The sequence below is a fragment of the Acomys minous genome, assembly GCF_964271855.1.
Source record: "Acomys minous genome assembly, chromosome: 10".
Taxonomy (NCBI): Eukaryota; Metazoa; Chordata; class Mammalia; order Rodentia; family Muridae; genus Acomys; species Acomys minous.
The window spans coordinates 104,748,422-104,769,410 of NC_140491.1; the positions used below are offsets into that span (position 1 = coordinate 104,748,422).

A 20,989-nucleotide genomic window follows, 5' to 3' on the forward strand; every position below is an offset into this window, starting at 1 on the left:
GTGTCATTTCTTAGGAATGAGTTGAAGAAGGAGGAGTATTGGCATAAATATGAATGAGGTGGGATGGATAAATTAACAGTATATTCCAGCTTTATTAATTGGGCAGTGTTCCTGATGGAAAGTGGAAGAGTGAGTTTGAGCAAAGTGTTTGTTTGTTTGTTTTTAAATTAATGGTGAAGAGGGGTTGACACAGGGCATAATCTCTTGGCACTGAAAAAGTCATTCCTTCTTTAAGAAACTTCCTTTACTTTTAGAAACAGCTCAAACATGCTGAATACAGATAGTGCTCCCCAGTTGGCCAACCCCCCAGTTTAAGTTCTGAACCCTGGGCAGATGGGACCCAGTTGTGTATGTGTGTATGTATGAGTGGTTGTATTTCTTCCTTTTCAAAAAACTAGTTTAGCATTTAAAGTTATGGGCTTCATTCTGGCATCTTTATACACAATTTGCTTACCTGAAAATCATTTTGACACAGTCAGAAATTTACTGAAAAGTTAGGAAAACAAAGAACTTTCTTTTCTGGACTCCCCTGTGTTACTAATTTTATCCCATGACTACTCAAAACTTTAATACTCACTTATTATGAGTTATAACATTCATGTATATAAGCAAAATACATCTTTATAATCATTCCTGTATTCTAAGCATCTAATTCTTAGAAGTCATTTATGTCTCAGTAGTTGCTTATTGGTAAGTGTGTGCATGTGTGCATGCAATTGCCTGGGGATAACACAGACAAGTTTGAGTGTCATTCCTTAGGAGCTGTCCACCTTGTTTTTGAGACAGGATCTCTCATAGACCAGCTCACTAAGTATGCCAGGCTGATTGGCAAAGGATGTGCCTTTCTCTCCCTTCCCAGTTCTAGGATTATAAGGAAGTAACAGGATGCCTGGCTTAAAAACAAAACAAAACAAAACAAAACAAAACAAAACAAAACACCATGAGTTCTAGGAGGATAGGACCCAGATCCTCATGTACACATTACTGATTCTCTCTCCAGAAGTCAGTGAGTTCTTCATAGCAAAATGATGGGATTCAGAATCACTTTGGGCCAGGCGTGCCATCAGATGCCTGCAAATCCCAGCTCTCGGGGAAGCAGAGGCAGGAGGATCTCTGTAAGTTTGAGGCCAGCCTGGTCTACAGAGTGAGTCCAGAGCAGCAAAGGCTACACAGAGAAACCTTGTCTCAGGAAAAAAGAAAACAAAAGAAGAAGAGGAAGAGGAAGAGGAGGAGTAGTCACCTGGGGCAAATTTATTACCATGTCTCAGATCTGTTTCTGGAATACTCTTTTTAATGTTGCTTTAACTTTCCAGACAGTGGCATTTTAAAAGGTATAGATTAGTTATCTTGCAGAATGTTCCTCAATTTTGGTTTACCTCATGATTGAATCTGGATTGTGTATATTTTCCAGGATTATCATAGGAAGGTTTCTGGAGGCTTTCATTGCATCTAATCTGATGGACTGTGCCCCGTTTGTCCAGGGCTTGCTCACTTTCATTACTCAGTGTGATGCCTGCCAGGCTTGGTCAGCATAGAGTTGTTCTTTTTCTCACTGTAACTAAGAAAGTATTTTGTGAGGACACACCTTGAAACTATGCAGATATTTCTTTGTTCTCATTCAGTTTTCAGCTCACTAGCTTAATTTCATTATGACAGGGCTTGTTTTTTCAGTCAGAATGCTATATTCTGTTTGGTGCTCAGACTGTCTCAGGTGTCTCCGATTTGATCCCAATGAGAGCCCCTTCACATTGGATCTGTGTCCTTTGCATATCCCTCCTTTTGAATACTGGCATGCTTTATGTCTCTGCAGAGGCTTTAGGCTTACCTTATAGTTCCCTCCTTCCTGTCCTGGAGCTGCATTTGTAAGGAAGGGCACCTGATACTCTCTAGTGCAGAACAGTGTGTAGAAGAATTGGGTGGAGGTGTGTTCATGCTGTGGGCATTTCTTTTTCCCAGGGTTAAGTAAGCAGAAGGCAGGAGTGTACATAGGAACATAGATATGTCTGCATCAGTCTGTATTTTTATAACTACATATGTAGTGATAGCTTCAAACTTACATTTTAACACTAAGGAATCTTTTCTAGTTTGGTATTTGAATCTTCAAAAGTTACTGTTGAGATGTTGTTCTTTTTAAAGCCATGCATCTAATATTTTAAGTATTGATTTCAAAAACAATGTGGAAATTAAACTACGTGGGACTATATTTACAATGTTTAAAACCTTGAAACCTGTGTTAAACATTCTTTGATTTGTGGATTTTGTTTACTCCAGCCAGCTCCTAACCAAGTCACCTTTCACCTGCCACTACATCGCTATTATGCAATGTTTTTGAGTAAGGTGAGACTATTATTAATGAGTTCTCTTGTTGGTGTTACTTATTATTTGGGGGAGAATATTGAATTACTAACTTTTTAATCATGGATTTTTAGGCTGTGAAATGTCAAGAACTAGATTTGGATTCACTTTTACCGGATCAGGAAATGTTAATGAAACTAATGATTCACCCACTCCAAATTCAAGTATGTATTCAGGCTTCTAAAACATCTTGAATGGGATTTCTTGATTAAATCCTCTTCCCTTCATGTTACTGGATGCTGGACATGGAGAATTAAATTTTGATAGAATAAGAACAATTTCTCTAATCTGATTTTTAAATTTTATTTGCATTGATAAGTAAGATGGGTTTTCTAGGTTCAAAGTTGGGTTAGGTTGTATTAAAATGTAGACTGTATTCATTGACTTTGACCAATTAGATTTATTTATTCTATGGTATGTGTGTGTGTGTGTGTATATATATATATATATATATATATATATATATATATATATATATATATATATAATGTTTCTGGGGGGATTGGGTAGGGTTAGAGGGAAAAATAAACACTGAATTTTCAAGAACATTTCAGTGAAGTTATTATAAATGTATCCAGAAGCCATACTGGAAAACTAGATCATTCATAAACTTTAAAGAAGAGAGCTGTATAAAATATAGTCATAGTTTGTATATTAAAAATAACCCTATATAGTGTGACAGAGTCCTACTTGAGGTACACAGGGAATTTGTGGTTAGCCTTGGATATGTAGTGAGACCCTGTCATAGAAACAAAAACAAACAAACAAAAGTATTTAATTTGAATACCTTAAATAATTAAACTTAATATCTAATGTTGGACAAAATGTTAAGTTCATACTATGATTAAGAAAAAGTACTTTAAATGATTGATTAATACAATTTGATTTTATTGAATTTAGATGATATATTTTCTAATTCACTTTTTATTAGGCTAGTCTTGCTGAAATTCACAGCAACATGTGGGTGAGAAATGGTCTGCAAATCAAAGGACAAGCCATGACCTATGTCCAGTCTCATTTCTGTAATTCCATGATTGATCCAGACATTTACTTATTACAGGTGAGCCTGCTCCATGTCCAGGTGCCATGCTTCAGAAGTGGTTTGATGTGCCTGGTATCTTAACTACTGAGGTGACAGTGATGGTGGCAGAAGTCAGGTCATTGAGAATAGAATATATTGCTTACATTTCCCAAAGGAAGGATGCGCGCCTTATGGGCCACAAGGGAAACATCAGGCTTTAGTCAAGAGGCAGAGACAGGGTTGGATGTGTTAGCGCACGCCTTTAATCCCAGCACTTGGGAGACAGAGGCAGGCAGATCGCTGTGAGTTCGAGGCCAGCCTGGTCTACAAAGTGAGTTCAGGACAGCCAAGGCTACACAGAGAGAAAGAACCTCTTGTCTCGAGAAACCAAAGAGGCAGAAACAGAAGCCAAGAGAGAGCCCAGGCAAGCACCATTTTGAGGGGTTCTATAGGAAAGGCAAGACAGAATGAGGGAAGGAGTTTACATAGTTCTGTCAGGCTTTGCAGCACAGGGACTGCACCCACTTGTGCTGTGTGCAGCCTTGGATGAACTGAGGGCTTGGGAAGTGCTCTGTTTGTATGTGAGTTAGGTGAAGTGGCTGGATGCTTGTGTAGGCTGTGTGCCTAGATGAGTTTTCTGCTGTGTTTGGAAATTCGCTCTTCCAGATAGCATCAGTATCCTTTACTAGTCCTTGATGCTGTCTCTGGCTTTGTGTGGCTCATGGCTTGTGGAAGCAGAATAAGATACAGAAAATCTAAAAGCATGACTAGTATAAGAAGCAAACTTAATGTAAGACATAAAACTGTCCTTGTGTTTTTTAAAGGTCTGTGCTTCTAGACTTGACCCAGATTACTTTATATCGTCTGTCTTTGAAAGGTAAGCATACATTTATTAATACAGGTATTAGGAAGTATCTGGAATTTAGCTTAGTTTTATTTTCTAAAAAGTGTATTTGCACTATTTCCTCTTCTAGATTTAAGGTGGTGGACTTGCTGACCATGGCTTCACAGCACCACAACACAGTACTGGACGCGGAGCACGAGCGGTCCATGCTGGAGGGCGCGCTCACGTTCCTTGTGATTCTTTTGAGTCTTCGTTTACACTTAGGTAACCCACTAGTACAGAGCACTATTAACTGCTGTTTCTTTTTCTTCTTCTATCCCTCTGCTAGTAGCTTGTTTATGGAAAAAGAAAAGGATGTGGATATATTTAAATATACTTTTAAAATCTTGATATATATCATTAATACATAGTTTAGTTAATCTTTTAAAAATCCTTTGCCTACAGGAGCTCCAATATCAAGGCTGTGAAAGTGCCATTCAATTTGAGCTTGGCAGGTTTTACTCTTTAACTTAAGGCATTTTATGTTTTGCAGTTCTTTTTATAGGTTAATTCTGTTTTTAATATTTTAGGGATGTCTGATGATGAGATTCTCAGGGCAGAGATGGTCGCCCAGCTGTGTATGAATGACAGAACGCATAGCTCTTTGCTTGACCTCATATCCTTTAAAAAAGTAATTTTGTACATCTTATACTTGGATAACAAATTACTTTTAAAGATTAAAAATATCTCAATTGTGAAAGGTGTTTTTAAAACTTGAGAACATGCAGCAAAAGAAAAATAGCAGTTGTTTGCTGCAGGGTGTGTTCAGGGCAGCCGCGTGCGTTGTCACCTCTTTCTGTCTCAGCAAGGTTTTCTTAGACTTCAGGGTTGACCTCAGGGCAGATAGTTTTGTACAGGTAGGACCTGGTTCTCTAATAATAACCTTGGGGAGAGGAAGCTCAGCCTTTTGAAAGTGGGATTCATGCCTTCTTTCCTTATGTAGCCAGGCAGCAATACACAGAGCTTAGAGAGTCATCCTTTCTGTTTGCTTATTTTTCAAGCTGGGTTTCCTCTGTATAGCCCTGGCTGTCCTAGACTTACTTTATACATCAGGATGGCCTTGAACTCAGAGGTAACGGCTTGTCTCTGCCTCCAGAATGCTGGGATTAAAGGTGTGTACCATCGTGACCTGTTGTCTTTATAATTACCACTGTCAGAGTTTTAAATATTCCAAACATTTTTGTTAGAATCAGTCTTAAAGAAATTTCAAGTTTATGGGTTATCCTTTACCTACTGGAAGTAGGGTCCTTGGTATAAAACTGCTCAGCAGTATTTTTTTAATTAAAAATATTTATTTTCCATGTAATGGTGTTTGTTTACATGCATGTATGTGGTGCACACACATGTCAGGTCCACACAGAGATCAGAAGAAGGTGTTGTGTCCCCTGGAACTGGAGTTATAGATGCTTGTGAATCACTGGGTGCTGGGACCAAACTTAGATCCTCTGCAGTAGCTGCCACTGCTTTTAACTACTGGGCCATCTTTCCAGCACCTGCTCCCCTTAGTACATTAAAAAAAGGGTTTTTTTTTGTTTTTTGTTTTTTTAAATATTGACGTGTTTTAGGTAGGATCTCACTGTGTGGTCCTGTTTTGCCTGGAACCTAACAGTGTAGCACCGGTGGGTGGCAGTGATCCTCCTGCTTCTGTCTTCCAAATACTGCAGTTATAGGCCTACACCACCATGCCCAGCAAGGTAATGAAACCTTAAAGATTTTGTGTGTTATTTTAAGGTGAAAATATTTGATTAAATTTGGTATGTATTAATTGTAAGGTTGGAAGATTTGATTGAAATTTTGGTTTTGTGATAAAACCCCTATTAGACTATTTGCTTATTTGATTACTTTGAAGATTTTGAAGCATCATTCAGTATGGTCTGGTAGCTACCCACAACCCCCAGCACAGCGAGACGGGCTTAAGCTTAGGTCTTTGAATGTACCAGGCAAGAGCCTGAGCTCTATTCTCAGCTTCCTTCCAGTGATTCATTGAACATTCATAGACTATCAGTGCTATTACAGAGCAAAACCTTTCCTATAATTTTGAATTTAGTTTAAGAATTACATACCTTAATATGAATCAGGACAAAGTCCTTGTGGCTTGATAGTTTGCCTTTGCCTAAACTCACTTGTGTTTATTTGGGGGGGGGGGAAATTTTGCTTTTAGAAAAGTAATGCTTATTCATACAAATCTATGCTGAATCTGTTAAGGAAAACAGACTCCTTCCCTGCCTCCCTCCCTCCTTCCCTCCCTCCCTCTCTCCCTCCCTCCCCTTTTCCAAGACAGGGTTTCTCTGTGTATGTGGTCTTGACTGTCCTGGATTCAGTTTGTAGACCAGGCTGGCCTTGCTCTCAGTGATCTACCTGCCTCTGCCTCCCAAGTGCTGGGATTAAAGACGTGCACAACCATGCCTGACCTCTTTCTGGTTTTCTTAAGAAGGACGCAGCATATTTATGAGGGTGATTAAAATGGAGATAATTGAAATCATTTTCCTCTATTTTAATGGAATTTGATTATTTATTTGATGGAAAGTATAGGTGGGACTACTTCATCGTATAGTTTCTTAGCCGGATTCTAGATTTAAACTGTGGGAAAAGACATCATAATAAAGTTAATACTGAACTGTGTTGTCGCCCTCTTGTGGCCACTTTCATACATTACAGCCATTCATTTTCAATTTTGAATTAGAAATTAGTTATTTGCAGACTTTGAAGCTGGTGATGTTCATTAATACTGATTTTTCTTGACACATACATCATATCCCAGAAAATCCCAACCCCAAAAGTGGCATTATTCCTGGAAGTTATAGCTTTGAGTCAGTTTTATCTGCTGTAGCTGACTTTAAGGCTCCTGTTTTTGAACCTGGAGGCTCTATGCAACAAGGCATGTATACTCCCAAAGGTATGTTTATATACATCAATGTATTTTTCCCTTTATACACTGAAAAAAATCTTTCAGTTTATTTGTGCATTTACTTATTTAGTGTGCATGTGTGTTTGTGTGGGGGTGTGTATGTGTGGAGCCGGAGGTCAACCTTGGATGTGTCATTTATTTCTCAGATGCCATCACCTTGTTCTTTGTAACAGGGTCTCTCACTGAAACTGGGGCTTGCATAATTGTTGGCCAGAGAGCCCAGGGCTTTGTGGGTCTCCACCTTCTCAGGCCTGGGAGTATAAGTGCATGCACCATGCTGTTTTCATGTGACTCCTGGACGGAACTCAGGTCCTTATACTCTGAAAACAAGTGCTTTCCTGACTTTTCCCTTTAAATACTTACCTTTTACTAATTTTGTTTGGCATTCTTCTGCCAATATTATAAATAAATTTATGTTTTTCTGCATAAATACTGATATTACTTCATTTAGGAGGTAGAGTCTGGGGGTCCGTATGAGTTGAAGGCCAGCCCCGTCTATATAGCAGGACAGCCAGAGCTGCCTAGTAAAGATTCTCTGTCTCAGACAAGAAGAGCAGAGAGCATGTGTGTTATACTATGGCCTTCTTAAACGACTGGATTACAGTAAGAGTTTTAACGGTACTGGAGTTCATCTCTTTTCTTTCTCTCTTTTTTTAATTTTTGTTTTTGTTTTAGAGAACAGGTTTCTGTGTGTATTTTTGGCTGTCCTGGACTTGCTTTAGAGACCTAGATGGTCTCAGAGTCACAACAAGCTGCTTGGCTCTGCCTCCCTAAGTGCTGGGATTACGGGCATGTGCCACTGCGCTAGCCTTCTAATTAATTTCTGTAGGTGATCACTAACCATAAATGAACCATAAATTATAAAGGAATGTATCTTTCTTAAATCAATTTGAAATAGGTTTCATTATGTGTTGTTTTGTACTGTATTGTATTATCTTGTTTCTATACTCACAGAGACTTATCTACTCTGTCTGCCAAGTGCTAGGCTTAAAGGCATTTTCCACCCCCAGCTCACTGTCTGATTTTTAATCTAAGCTAGTTTAAAGTCTGTGTGTGGTGCTGATAGCTCTTAAAGCTTGATATGTTTAAGCACACATGAGTCTTATCTTTAAGTGATCACTTTTCTAAGATTCCCCCCTATATTTATAGATGATTTGATTGACAAGAGTGAGAAATAAGTGAGATTGTGGTTCGCAGAGAAATCTTCAAAGGAAACCACTTAAGTGTTTATGGAGGTTGAAGTTTGTGTTCCTTGACAGTTATTTCTAAACGAACGCCCAATATGTATTTTGAAGTGACATAGAGCTGTATTGTGTTTGGCAAAGGGCACAAGGAAGCCTTATGTGGTATTTACTGTGACATTCATTCATAACTAACAGGAATAATCCGGCGTCTGAGTGGAATATATTCCATTAAAGGAAAAATGAAACATGTCTTTATTATGTAAAGAACAGGCTGTTTTTGAAATTTAGATGAACATAGGAATGGGATAGTGTTCCTGTATCATTTGGTGCATAACAAAGTATACAAAGTATATAAGCTTCTCCTGTAGGCCCTGCCCTAAGCACGTCCCCTTGCCTCACGCTGTCTCTACCCTTTCAACATCTGTATAGGTAAAATCTGGGAACTGCATGATAAACACACTTGTGCACGGCAGACTAGAGACTGTAGTCAACAGTTTCCTGTGCTGCAAACAAATACAAATACAAATACAAACAAATCTCTTCTATTTTTGCAAATGTTAAGGATTTTGCTAGAGAGAATGAGAGCAGAAAAAATATTCAACCTAGGAAAAGCGGCACTGTTTCTAAAATTATTCTCAGGTCATCTTTGAGTGCTTTATTTTCAGTTCAAAGCATTTCTCCCCTTTTAGTGTCTCATGTTTTCCCTTTTTGTTCTTACTCAAATTCATGGCCTCTTGTTCTTAATTGCTAGGCACTCATGCATGCCCAAATATATTAATACAAACTGCTTAGGCTGCTCAGGGTTAACTTGCATCTGTGATTTTAGGGTTGACCAGTTAGTTTTTGAGGCAGACTCTTACTGTATAACGCTAGCCTTCAACTTCCTACGTAGACCTCAGTGGCCTCAAGCCCACTTAGATCCTCATGCCTCTGTCTCATGAGTCACGTGTAACATATTTTAAAAATTATTATAAAACATTTATTAGTGTTCGCCCGCCATGTATATGTGTGAGCCACATGTGTGCGAGGTGTCCTCAGAGGTCAGAAGAGGAAGGGAGATAAGTTAGAAGTGACTGTGAGCCATCTTGTCAGTGCTGGGAATTGAACCCAGGGCCCTTTTGGAAGGGTAGTCTGTGCTCTTAACTGCTGAGCCATCATTCTAGCCCCTCAGGCTACCCTTTGGATATTGTCCCATCTAAATGTCATCTGTAAGATTACACACTTAGTGTTTCACTGTTTTTAAAGTGGGTTAATTTTTAAAAATGTCACGTTCATGTAACATGACTATTAATGAGGTTATGACTTGTATTTTTATCTTATAGTTACTTATCAAATCATATAAGTACATGTTGAAAATCATTGTATAAATACTAAGGGAAAATGGTATATAGACAATATTTAAAACCATCCTATGTATCACCAGTCATATACACACAATACTTTGAATGGTACTCTTAATTGTACAGAAGGGAAGGAGAATCTTCAATTTTTAGGTGAGGGACAAAAAACAATAATTTATAAAATGACCATGCAAATCAGCTGATCAGTACATTTTAAATTTAGTTTTTATAATTTTATCATTGAATCATTTTATTTTATTTTATTTTTGCTTTTAATATGCACCTTACCAACAAAATAAGGAAAAAAAATATCCTTAAACCCAACAGCATTACCCTAAACTTCATAGAGTGTCGTTGTTATAAGACTTGTGCTTGTGGAGACTTGTAGAACCCAAAAGAGCATTACTTGTGCTGGAATTCCTTTTTTTAACTGAGTAAAGTAATCACAGCATCAAGATCTCATTGAGGCAAACTGATTCAATTTAACTTCCAATTTTTTAATTTGAATGTTTTCAATAATTATAATAAGTAATTTGAGTTTGGTTTTATCCCTAAGAAGTCAGATTTCTATTTCTGCTTTCGTTTGTCTGCTAGCTGAAGTCTGGGATCAGGAATTTGACCCCGTCATGGTCATTCTTCGAACAGTTTACCGCCGCGATGTGCAGTCTGCGATGGACAGATACACAGCATTGTAAGTCTGGCAAGTGGATGAGTGTCACTATGGAATAGTTTGTGTTTCTACAGAAGTTTCCCTTACAGCAACACATTATTTAATGGTCTCATTAAAATATACTTAAGCTAACAAAATATCATTTAAAGGTTTATGAAAAAACAATTTAGCTGAGATTTATTTTCTCAGAATCTTTGTAAACTTTTGACATTAAACTGGCTGTGGTAGGTCACGCTGTGTGTAGTCCTAGCTGGCTGTGGTAGGTCATGCTGTGTGTAGTCCTAGCTGGCTGTGGTAGGTCACGCTGTGTGTAGTCCTAGCTGGCTGTGGTAGGTCACGCTGTGTGTAGTCCTAGCTGGCTGTGGTAGGTCACGCTGTGTGTAGTCCTAGCTGGCTGTGGTAGGTCACGCTGTGTGTAGTCCTAGCTGGCTGTGGTAGGTCACGCTGTGTGTAGTCCTAGCTGGCTGTGGTAGGTCATGCTGTTGTGTAGTCCCAGCGCTCCAGAGGACTCTTGAGTTCAAGGCCAGCCTGGGCTGTATAACTTGTCTCAGGAAAACAAAGCAAGGAAGAAATAAAATTTGACCTTGACCTGATAAAATAAATTTTATGAGACATGATTACTGAATTAAAAAAGAAAAATCTAGTTGCTATTCGAGCAATCAAATTTGAAACTTGATTTTATGTTACTCTACTTTTGAATCAGTAGAGAAGGCACATGTATAAAATACAATAGTGTGATATCACAGATGATAGATATCTACTGCTGTTCTTGATGACTGAGGGAATAATCAAAGCAAAATGAATTTTACTTATTTATATATGCAACAAAATATTTTAAAACATTGATTAGTATATTTTATAGATGTTAGGTGTAATTGAAACTTTCCTTCTGCCAGTTTTGTTGTTGTTGTTGTTGTTTGTTTGTTTGTTTTTTCTTTTCTCCCACTCAAGACAGGGTTCTTGTCTGGCTGTCATGGACTCACTCTGTAGACCAAGCTGGCCTCCAGCTCACAGGGATCCACCTACCTCTGCCTCCGAAGTGCTGGGATTACCCACACCACCTATCCTTGCCAGGATTTTTAAATACTTGATAAACGTTCTCATTAGCAACTACTTTAACAAGCAATCAAAAACACTTCCCAGAAACAAAACAAAATTCCCTGAAATAACAACAACCTAGCTCAGCTCAGCCCCTACCACCTTCTGCCATTCTCTAGGACCCTGGAGGAGGCGGCATTTGGAGGTTCTCCTGTCTGTGTTGCCTCGGCCACCTCCCTTTGTGTATTCTGTGTCCTTTCCTGCTGGCTTGCTTGCTTGTGCCTGCTTGTTTACTTCTTAGCTCTTGAGGGAAGATGCTTTTGCGGTGTATTCATCCCTGCCTCTCCTTTTGTGCCTCCCTCCTGTCCTCTTTCTTTTCTTTTCTTTTTTTCTGAGACAGTGTCTCTCCGTCCTGAAACTCACTCTGCAGAGCAGGCTGGCCTTGAAATCAGAGGTCTGCCTGCCTCTGCCTCCCAAGCGCTGGGACTAAAGGTGTGCACCAACTGCGCCCAGCTTTTTTCTGTTTCTTGCACACCCCCAGAATCTATGGCATCTCAGAACTGTCTCCTAGTAGGCAGTCACCCAGCAGTTATTTGTTGGATAGGAAAATTGAATAGTGCAAGTTGAAAAGTTGAAATATACCGTGCATGGTTGCGCATACCTTAAATTCCATTTCTCAGGCGGCTGAGGCAGGCAGATCTTTGTGATTTTGAGTCCAGCCTGGTCTATGTAGCTAGTTCCAGGACAGACAAGACTAGATAATGAGATTCTATCTCAAAGAACACTCAAACCAAATCAAAACAAAAAAGGAAAAAGACAAATCAAAAGATGCAAAATTGATAGGAGGAAACATTTGCTTACAAAATCTAAAGTTGACTTTATAAACACTTTTTAAAAGTAATTTTATGACTTTTAAGAGTGCTTCATTTAAAATATATAACAAGTATACAATAAATTTAATAGATTCTCTCTTTGTAGCTAATAGAAATTCATACTATGATTGGCCTGAAAAATTAAGGCTTTGAAAGACCTATTGAATTATTTCAAATAAATAAGAGGGGGAAATTTTTATTTTATATTATGTATCTATTGTCTAATGCCAGGCACTGTGATAAGAAGACAGTTTGCTCTTTACCTTTTCCTTCCTTTCTTCATACAGTCAGATAAAATCACATCCCCAAAATGGTTTTTAAATATTTTGATCTATTTTCTTCGTTGATTTTCCACTTTCTTCCCTTCTGTCGTTTTAGTTTGTGCTCCTCCCATGCTGAGAGGGGGTGGGGTATAGATGTGCTTATGCATGTAGGTATATCTATTTTCCTTTGTTGATTTTCCGTCTTGCTTTCTGAGATAGGCTTTCTCTCACTGACTGTAGACGTGGTTGGGATCTGCGTGTCTCTGCTCCTCAGTGGTGGAGTTAGGAGAATGTACCACAAGCTGGCTTCTGTCTGGGTGTCGGGTCCAAGCTCAGGCTCTCATGTTCGTGCACTGTCACAGCTCCTCGTCGTGACGCTGTGTAAAGGATGCTTATTTTACCCCCTCCCCTTTCCTCAACATCTCTTCCTGGAGATACATCAGCTATTGTTCCTCTCGAGCTCCCAGGCCATGGGCATTTCTCAGATTCTGATAAGGCTGGGTGCCTTGAGTAGGCGTTTTCACAGGCCGTGCTGTAGGTATGTGGGTTTGTTAAGAAGGCTTGTGTCTGGTTATTTAGGCTAGCTTTCTCAGAGAAGTATCTTCAAATATTGCCCCAGAGTTAATTGCCTAGCTGTCATTATTCTGTGAGCGAGACGGGAGGGAGACCAGGCGTGGGGAAGGGACAGGTTAATTGTGGACATGCTGAGACCCTCAGCTATGAAGAGGCTCAATGGCCCTCACTCTTTAATGGGGAATAGAGGAACTGCTGAGACTGAGCGCTGTAAACCAGAAGTCGCTGGGTTGCTTGAATCCCACAACTTCATCCCTGAAGTTGAGGAATCATGATTTAATATTCTGTCTTCCTGCCCTTACCTGTGCTTGTTGTTCTACTCTCAGTAGAGAGGAATCCTCCCAGCAAATTCTTTTGCAGTGGCTAGGGCTAATTTTCATCCTGTATTTATTTTAACTCTTACTGTTTCCTTCACCTTTCATTATCAATACAGCAGACACTGATAGCACCATGGTATATTCTTTCTTTCTTTTCTTTTTGTTTTATTTTGTTTTGTTTTTTTTTTGTTTTGTTTTTCGAGACAGGGTTTCTCTGTGTAGCCTTGGCTGTCCTGGAATTACTTTGTAGACCAGGCTGGCCTTGAACTCACAGCAATCCGCCAGCCTCTGTCTCCCAAGTGCTGGGATCAAAGGTGTGCACCACCACGCCGGCTGTATTTAGAGTTTCTAGTTAACAAGTTCATTACCTATGTGTGTATGTCATCTTTGTGAAGACACCTCCATGCCATGAGGTGTGGCAGTCAGAGGCCAGCCTTGTAAGTTGGTTCTCTTCCCACCTTTGTGCAGGTTATAGGGATGGAATTCTGGTCAGAAGACCTGTGTGTGTGGCAGTGCTTTTGCTTACCCAGCCATCTTGTCAGCCTCCACCTCAAAAATTTATTTTGTTTTTAGTTGCATGGATGTGTGGTGTACATGTACTTGAGACATGTTGGGCCCCTAGAGCTGGAGTTAGTGGTCCTGAGCTCCTCATGTGGGTGCTGGAAATAAATTCTGGGTCTGTGAACTGCTGGGCCATCTCTCCGGATCTTATTGTCTATTATTTATTTATTTAATTTATTTATTCAAACAAGGTTGCTCTGTGTAGCCCTGGCTGTCTTGGAGCTCACTATATAAACCAGGCTAGTCTCAAACTCCCAGAGATCTACCTACTTACCTGTGCTTCTCAAGTGCTGGGCTTAAAAGCATGAGCCACCACTACCCTGTTTTGTCTGTCTTTTAAATAGACTCTTTTGGAGGTAGACTTTGTAAAAAAAGAGCTGGTTATTTAATTTTTAAAAAAGATTTACTGCCTCTATGTATACAAGGGCACTTCATGTGTGCCTGGGTTCTGTAAAGTGCAGAAGAGGGTGCTGGGTCTCCTGAAACTAGACTTACAGGCAGACCTAGCCATGTCTGGTTTGTATGGCTGCTAGGTATTCAAACCCAGGTCATTATATTTGAAGAACAAACATTCTTTTTTACTGGTCCTCATTCTTTAAATTAAATAAATTAGTCTAAACATATGTACAACCTGACATGTACCAAGTGTCTTTGTGCTTCTGTCCACAGGACCATCTTGTCCCCTTTTCTTTCTCCTCTTCCGCCTCCTCCTCCTCCTTCTTCTTCTTTTTTTTTCTCTATAGGGTTTCAGATATGTTGGCTTAATTCTCATCAGATCGCTGAGGATGATCTTGAACTTGAGCTCCTCCTGCCTCTTGCCCACAAGTCCTGGGATTGCAAGTGTGTGCTTCTCTGTGCCCAGCTTCTTGTCATACCAAGGGTTTGAGCAGGGCATCGTGCATTATTCAGCAACCTCCTGTGAATATTCTGAGTGCACTTTGTATACATGTATTAAGTGCACCTAATTATTGTGTACTGTGTACATGTTGATTCAGGATCATTAATTATGTTGTTAAAACTCTTATGTTTTTTCCTTGTTGGGCTCAGAGCATCATGTGTTTGTCAACTTTTCTATGTAATTCTCTCAATTTTTGCCTATTGTGCTTTGAGGCTGCAATTATTTGTGTGTAAGACTGTAATACTGTCTTCCTGGAGTCCTCATGTTCTCCTGTTGCAGAACATACAGATAAAATTCTTACTTCTCCTTTTGAGTTATTTTCCTCATTTAGGTGAGAGACTCTCGGCCTCAGCCACAGAGGGATCTTAATTACATGTCTGGGCTTTGTGTAACTCCAACACCTTTAAACAGCACAGTAGACATATGACTCAGATTTTATTAAATTGCATTTGTTTAATGTGTGTGTGCATGTGCATTCACATGCACACATGTTGCCACAAGTGGTTCTGGGGAGGTCAGAGACCAGCTTGTAGGAGTGAGTTCTCTTCTACAGTGTGGGGCCAGCAGATTGCTCTCAAGACGTTAGGCTGGGTGGCAAGTGCCTTTACTTGGTGAGCCATCTCAGCAACCCCCAAGGACTTGAAAATGATTTCCAGAGTGCTAGTGTTTACTGTAATCAGGTTTCTCCTGAGGGCCGGGGCAATCTACTCACTCAATTAAGAGCTCCAGTGTGGGGTTAGAAGGCTATGCTTCTATCTGTCCCTGCTTCCCAGCCCTTAGTAGTGTGAACATTTTTTGATTGCTGATTTTCACTGATTTTCTTGGGTTAGAATAGAAAATTACTTGGCTGAATATTTCGTTATGTGTTTTTGTTGGTTGTTGTTTATTTCTTTTTAATAGTGTTTTTAAATTCATCTTTGTAGGGTTTAGCCTAGCCTTTGTGACTAATTTTTAATCTACTAGCAAGAGAAAGATGAGTATGTATTGTGTAGCAAAGAAATATGTTTGGCTTTTTAAAGCATTTATGATTAATTAGTAATGTATAGAAAGACATGATACAAATCAATGCCTGTAAATCAGTGTTTAAACCATAGTTTATATTTGAGTCAATTATGTAATTTTGATTTTGTTTTATCTTTACAGTTTAAAACAGAGTGGAAAATTCCTTGGCAATCCCTGGCCTCCTTATAAGAAAAGAACATCACTCCACCCCAGCTATAAAGGTCTTATGAAACTTCTGCACTGTAAGACCTTGCACATTGTACTATTCACTCTGCTTTACAAGGTAAAGTAGTAATTTGATTAGAATGACTTAGATTATAATTTATTTGAATAATTTTCAAATCAAAGTGTTAACTGATAATATTTATATTAAGGTACCATTATAAAACAAAGTATGTTTATAGGTGTTTATAGTGAGTTCTAGGGTAGCAAAGGGCACAGAGAACAAAACAAGACAAAAAATTGTTTATAATAGCTTTTCTGTTTTTTGTTTTTTGTTTTTCAAGACAGGGTTTCTCTATGATAGCCGTGGTTGTCCTGGACTCACTTTGTAGACCAGGCTGGCCTCGAACTCACAGAGATCCGCCTGCCTCTACCTCTCCAGTACTGGGATTAAAGGTGTGTGCCATCACCACCTGTCTTATAATAGCTTTTCTAATTTACTCTAATTGTCAAGCACTGACAAGTCAATTTTACAGGAAGTCACATACAGCAAGCCACTGCCATTCCTTGTCATGTGTGATACTAAAGAACATGGTGATTATTCCCAGAAAACAGCTTCATTTTGTTGTTATTGTTGTTCAGGATCTTCAGCTTTTTATTTTCTTAAGTTTAATCTGTAGTGCCATTCGATTTCAATTCAAAATCTCTTTGGATTCAGATAGCAATTCTTTATTTATTGAGAGGAGACAGTGTTGAGAGCATTGGTGTAGGCGGCTGGAGCTGTGTGTAGCGCGCTTAGATAACTGGGTGTGGTTGTGAGCCTCGCTTTCCCTCCATGGCGTGGTGGGTTAGAAAGGCTGTCCTCTAGAAGCTCCTGCCTTCAGGCTCCTGTTTGGGCTCTTTGTGGTCTTCTCACTCTTGGCACTACCTACCTACTGCGTGTGGGACACATTGCTAGGCACTTACTGTTCTAAGCAAATGGCAGATACAAAGTGTAGCCAATATCAATTAATTCTGGATTTCTTTTTCACCTTCACATATGGGAAGCTAACGCTACAGGTCAAGTAGATATAAACAGAGCTTGTTAAGTGTTAGTTTTTACAGGAGGAAGTGGAGTTGTCTTCCTAGTTTCAAGTAGTAAGAAGTCAGTCAGTGACCACATCTATTCTTTAGTTATAAAGAATTACATGTTATAAAAAGTGTTTTTCTCATCCCCTCATTTGGACTGTTCTGTGACGCTCAGCTTAGCTTACTATCTTTATCAGTCTGTTATCAACCCCAAAGCTGACAGGGGTTTGCTTTGCTGTCAGCTTGGTTGAACCCTTTCTTCTGTTCCTTCCCTATTTGGTGACATGATTTTTTTCTAATGAGGACAAATAATTGCGGCTGGGCTGCCTAGCTCCTATAATAATTTAGGTGTCTTCCGATCACTGGTCTATTATAGACTATATAAGATGAGGAAGGCCTGGGTTGTCTACATATAACGTCAAGTTCATAGCATTTTCCTTTCAGAGTAAACTGCACATTGGCTTTCATGTTTATATAGATACACACAATATTTAGAGGACCAGAACTTTAAAGACAGAATCAATGAACACTAGTATTTCATTTTTACATTCCAGTAATATGAATCTGTATAATCTTCAAAGGAAACCTAGTGTTTGTTTTAGTTTGTGTTTTCACTAAGATTTGTATTTACATATCTGATTTTTATAGATTTGATAGTTTTCTGATTATTATTTTTGTTTGTAATAAGATGAAATATTGTTTGTAAAAAACTAATTATGAGGGTTTGTCTTCTTTTTTTTTTAACAGATTCTAATGGATCATCAAAATCTGTCTGAACATGTGCTCTGCATGGTGTTGTATTTAATTGAGTTAGGTCTTGAAAACTCAGCTGAGGATGACTCTGAGGAAGAGGTAAGCACTGCCTCTGTCATAGAACACTCAGGAGGAAGCAGCCCCATCTCTAGGCAGTTGCTTCTAAAGACTATATATAGGTTTGGATGTTTCTTTCTTTTTTCTGTTTTGGTTTTTTGAGACAGGCTTTCTCTGTGTAGCCTTGGCTGTCCTTGACTGGCTTTATAATCCAGGGTGGCCTTGACCTCACAGAGATCTCCCTTCTTCTGCCTCCCCAAATGCTGGATTACAGGCCTTAGCCACTACTTTTATGTGTATAGGTGATTGCCTGCATGTTTATCCTAGCATCACTTACATGTAGAGTCTGTGGAGGCCAAAAGAGGGCATCAGATACCTTGGAGCTAGAGTTCCAGATGTTAGTCAGCTCCATGTGAGTGCTGGGAAGTGAATTGGAGTCCTCGGGGGGAGCAGCCCCTCGTTTTGGATTCTTAGTTGTTAGAGCTAAAGACCTGATAAGAAGGACCTATTCAGTAATTCATTTAGTGTGTCGCGCGTGTGCGTGTGCGTACCAGGATGCACATGTGCAGGTGGAGGACAGCTTACAGGAGTTGGTTCTTTTCCTTCTACCATATGGAACCTGGGGATTTAACTCATGTTGTAAGGTTGGCAGATAATATATCTGCGGAGCTAACTCTCTGGCCTAAAAAGACTTTTAGAGAGAGAGAGAGAGAGAGAGAGAGAGAGAGTGTTTATTCATCCACCATCCATCCATCCATCCATTCATTTATTTGTTTGCTTACTTATTTTATTTGTGTCTTAGGTATCAATGGTTGGACCAGAACGTTGTCATGACAGTTGGTTTCCTGGCAGTAACTTGGTATCAAACATGCGACACTTTATAAATTATGTTAGAGTGCGAGTCCCGGAGACTGCTCCTGAGTTGAAAAGGGATTCATTTGCCAGCACAAGCTCTGATGGTTTGGGCTCTTTACAAGTAAGTTTAAAAGTGAGGGGAAAGGTTTATGTTATGCTAAGATATTGCTTAGATAACCTAATGGCATTCAGAAGAATATGTGGTTAGGGGAGCTTTAAATTGTCATATATTTCTGGATATGTCTGAGTACTGTTGCCTTAACCAGTCTTTTTCCTTCAACCTGCTAGAATTCCCGAAGGCCTAAAGTTCTTCAAAGAGAGGTAGATGTGTATGGTATTTGCATTAACTAGCAACATGGCTAATTGTAAATGAGGGAAAAAAAAGAACATTGAACTATTTGTGTGTGTATGCGTGTGATTAATATTAAGTTTAAAAGATTTCTTGAATTGAATATTTTTTACTTTTAACAAAGTTTTTAATTTTAAATAAATTTGTATGTTATTGATCAAAAACATTCAGAGCAGTTAGTAGTAAATTTTTTTTTCTTAGTGTTAAAAGTATTCTGGACTAGTTACAGGTGGCCCATTTGTATCTCCTTACATTTAGCATTACAGTTTTACTAATATCTTAAAAATGATTTGACTGTTTCCTAAATCAAAATTAATGTAATTGCTGGCAGCATGCCCATTAAAGTGTTTTTTTTCTTTTGCTTCTTTGGCAATTAACTGATGCAACAGGCACATAAGTACTTGTGTTTTGTGTATTGTGTTTTGGGACTTAGTGTGAAGAGCAGCTCTTTGCATGATGCTTAACTAATCTTTAAAACAAAGTGAGAAGTATGGCTGGGGTGCTCAGCAGTAAGGGCACTGGCGTCCCTTCCAGGAAGCCTGAGTTCCATTCCCAGCGCCACACAGTGGCTCACAATGTCTGTATGTAACTCTGGTCTCAAGCTAGGGATGCACAGGATGCACAGACATACACGTGGCCAACACACCCATATATATATAATAAAGCATTAAATGACACGACAAATTATTAGGTAGTTTTATTTCCTATAAGCCAGGTATCATGTGAGTGGAAAGAAAGAGTTGGATTGGTTATTTTTTGTAGTTAAGTCTATTTGTTAGACTATTCCTTGCTTGTTTTTGTTAGGAGCACTGTAAAGAATTTTAGTTAAACACTTGGAACCTCTATCGGAGGCTCTTTTGTTTCTAATAATACAGTCTACTTAAAAAAGACAACAACTTTGAACATTAAAAAAACCTGTATACTGTAATTTGACTTACAGAAGCATACTTATTGTGCTCATTTTAGAAAGACTGAAGTTCATTCATCTGATCTATATCTTACTTAAAAGATGATTTCTAGGGGCTGGAGAGATGGCTCAGAGGCTCAGAGCACTGGCTGCTCTTCCAAAGGTCCTGAGTTCAATACTCAGCAACCACATGGTGGCTCACAACCATCTTTGATGTGATCTGGTGCCCTCTTCTGTCCTGTGGGTGAACCTACAGGTAGAACACTGTATACATAATAAATAAATAACTCTTAAAAAAAAAAAGATTTCTAAGAGGCCTGATGTGTTTGCTTGAGCAGAAAGGCTGTTTAGAAGACAAGCCATTGTGAAGACCACTTGACTGAAGTAACATACAGTGATGTGCAGCGCCAAGTAGATTAGTCCCCACATTTTTATCCTCACGTTTCATTTACTTGAAGTCTTTGTAATTTTCAAACTTTGAAGTTCCTTAAAAGTGAAATTAATTTTCACTGTAGATTTACTGTCTTTAAAAAATGAAGAAAGCTTAACTTTTCCTTCTATGTTGACTCTGAAGGAGGATTCCAGAAGTTAGTAAAGAATATATGTAGTTTCTTAATAAGTGGTATATAATACAGTACCTCCCCTTAAATTGAGTTTAGTTTATGATTGTTTATTTGCACTATGGCTATAGGTGTGGCATAACCTTTGTTGTTGGTTTTCTGTGGAACATAGGCTCAGGTAGTTACGGAGGTGGGGACACGAGTGACCTCTTTTCCCTCCCCACTGTCCCCATAAAGTGGTGCTCTATCTATTGAGAAAGAAGTGAAGAAAATGGGTCAATCTGCTGAGAGATCTTTGGATGAAACTTTAAGCATTCCCTTTGGAACAATACAGCGATGCATTCTTAGAATTGGTATTGAGTAACTTCTTGATTTTTTTTTTTTTCCTTATTT

General features: G+C 39.0%; 1 protein-coding gene across 3 annotated transcripts in view; it reads left to right on the forward strand.

Annotated features, from left to right (window-relative positions):
- UBR3 (ubiquitin protein ligase E3 component n-recognin 3) overlaps window positions 1-20,989 on the forward strand; it is a 130,095-nt gene that overhangs the window by 46,234 nt on the left and 62,872 nt on the right. For all 3 annotated transcript variants that reach the window (XM_084799437.1, XM_084799436.1, XM_084799438.1), the window contains exons 12-22: window positions 2,272-2,337; window positions 2,430-2,519; window positions 3,287-3,415; window positions 4,201-4,253; window positions 4,351-4,484; window positions 4,790-4,875; window positions 7,014-7,155; window positions 10,286-10,382; window positions 16,027-16,168; window positions 17,863-17,967; window positions 18,728-18,901. In XM_084799437.1, coding sequence (XP_084655563.1) covers window positions 2,272-2,337; window positions 2,430-2,519; window positions 3,287-3,415; window positions 4,201-4,253; window positions 4,351-4,484; window positions 4,790-4,875; window positions 7,014-7,155; window positions 10,286-10,382; window positions 16,027-16,168; window positions 17,863-17,967; window positions 18,728-18,901 — 1,218 coding nt within the window. The remainder of the gene's footprint in view (window positions 1-2,271; window positions 2,338-2,429; window positions 2,520-3,286; window positions 3,416-4,200; window positions 4,254-4,350; window positions 4,485-4,789; window positions 4,876-7,013; window positions 7,156-10,285; window positions 10,383-16,026; window positions 16,169-17,862; window positions 17,968-18,727; window positions 18,902-20,989) is intronic.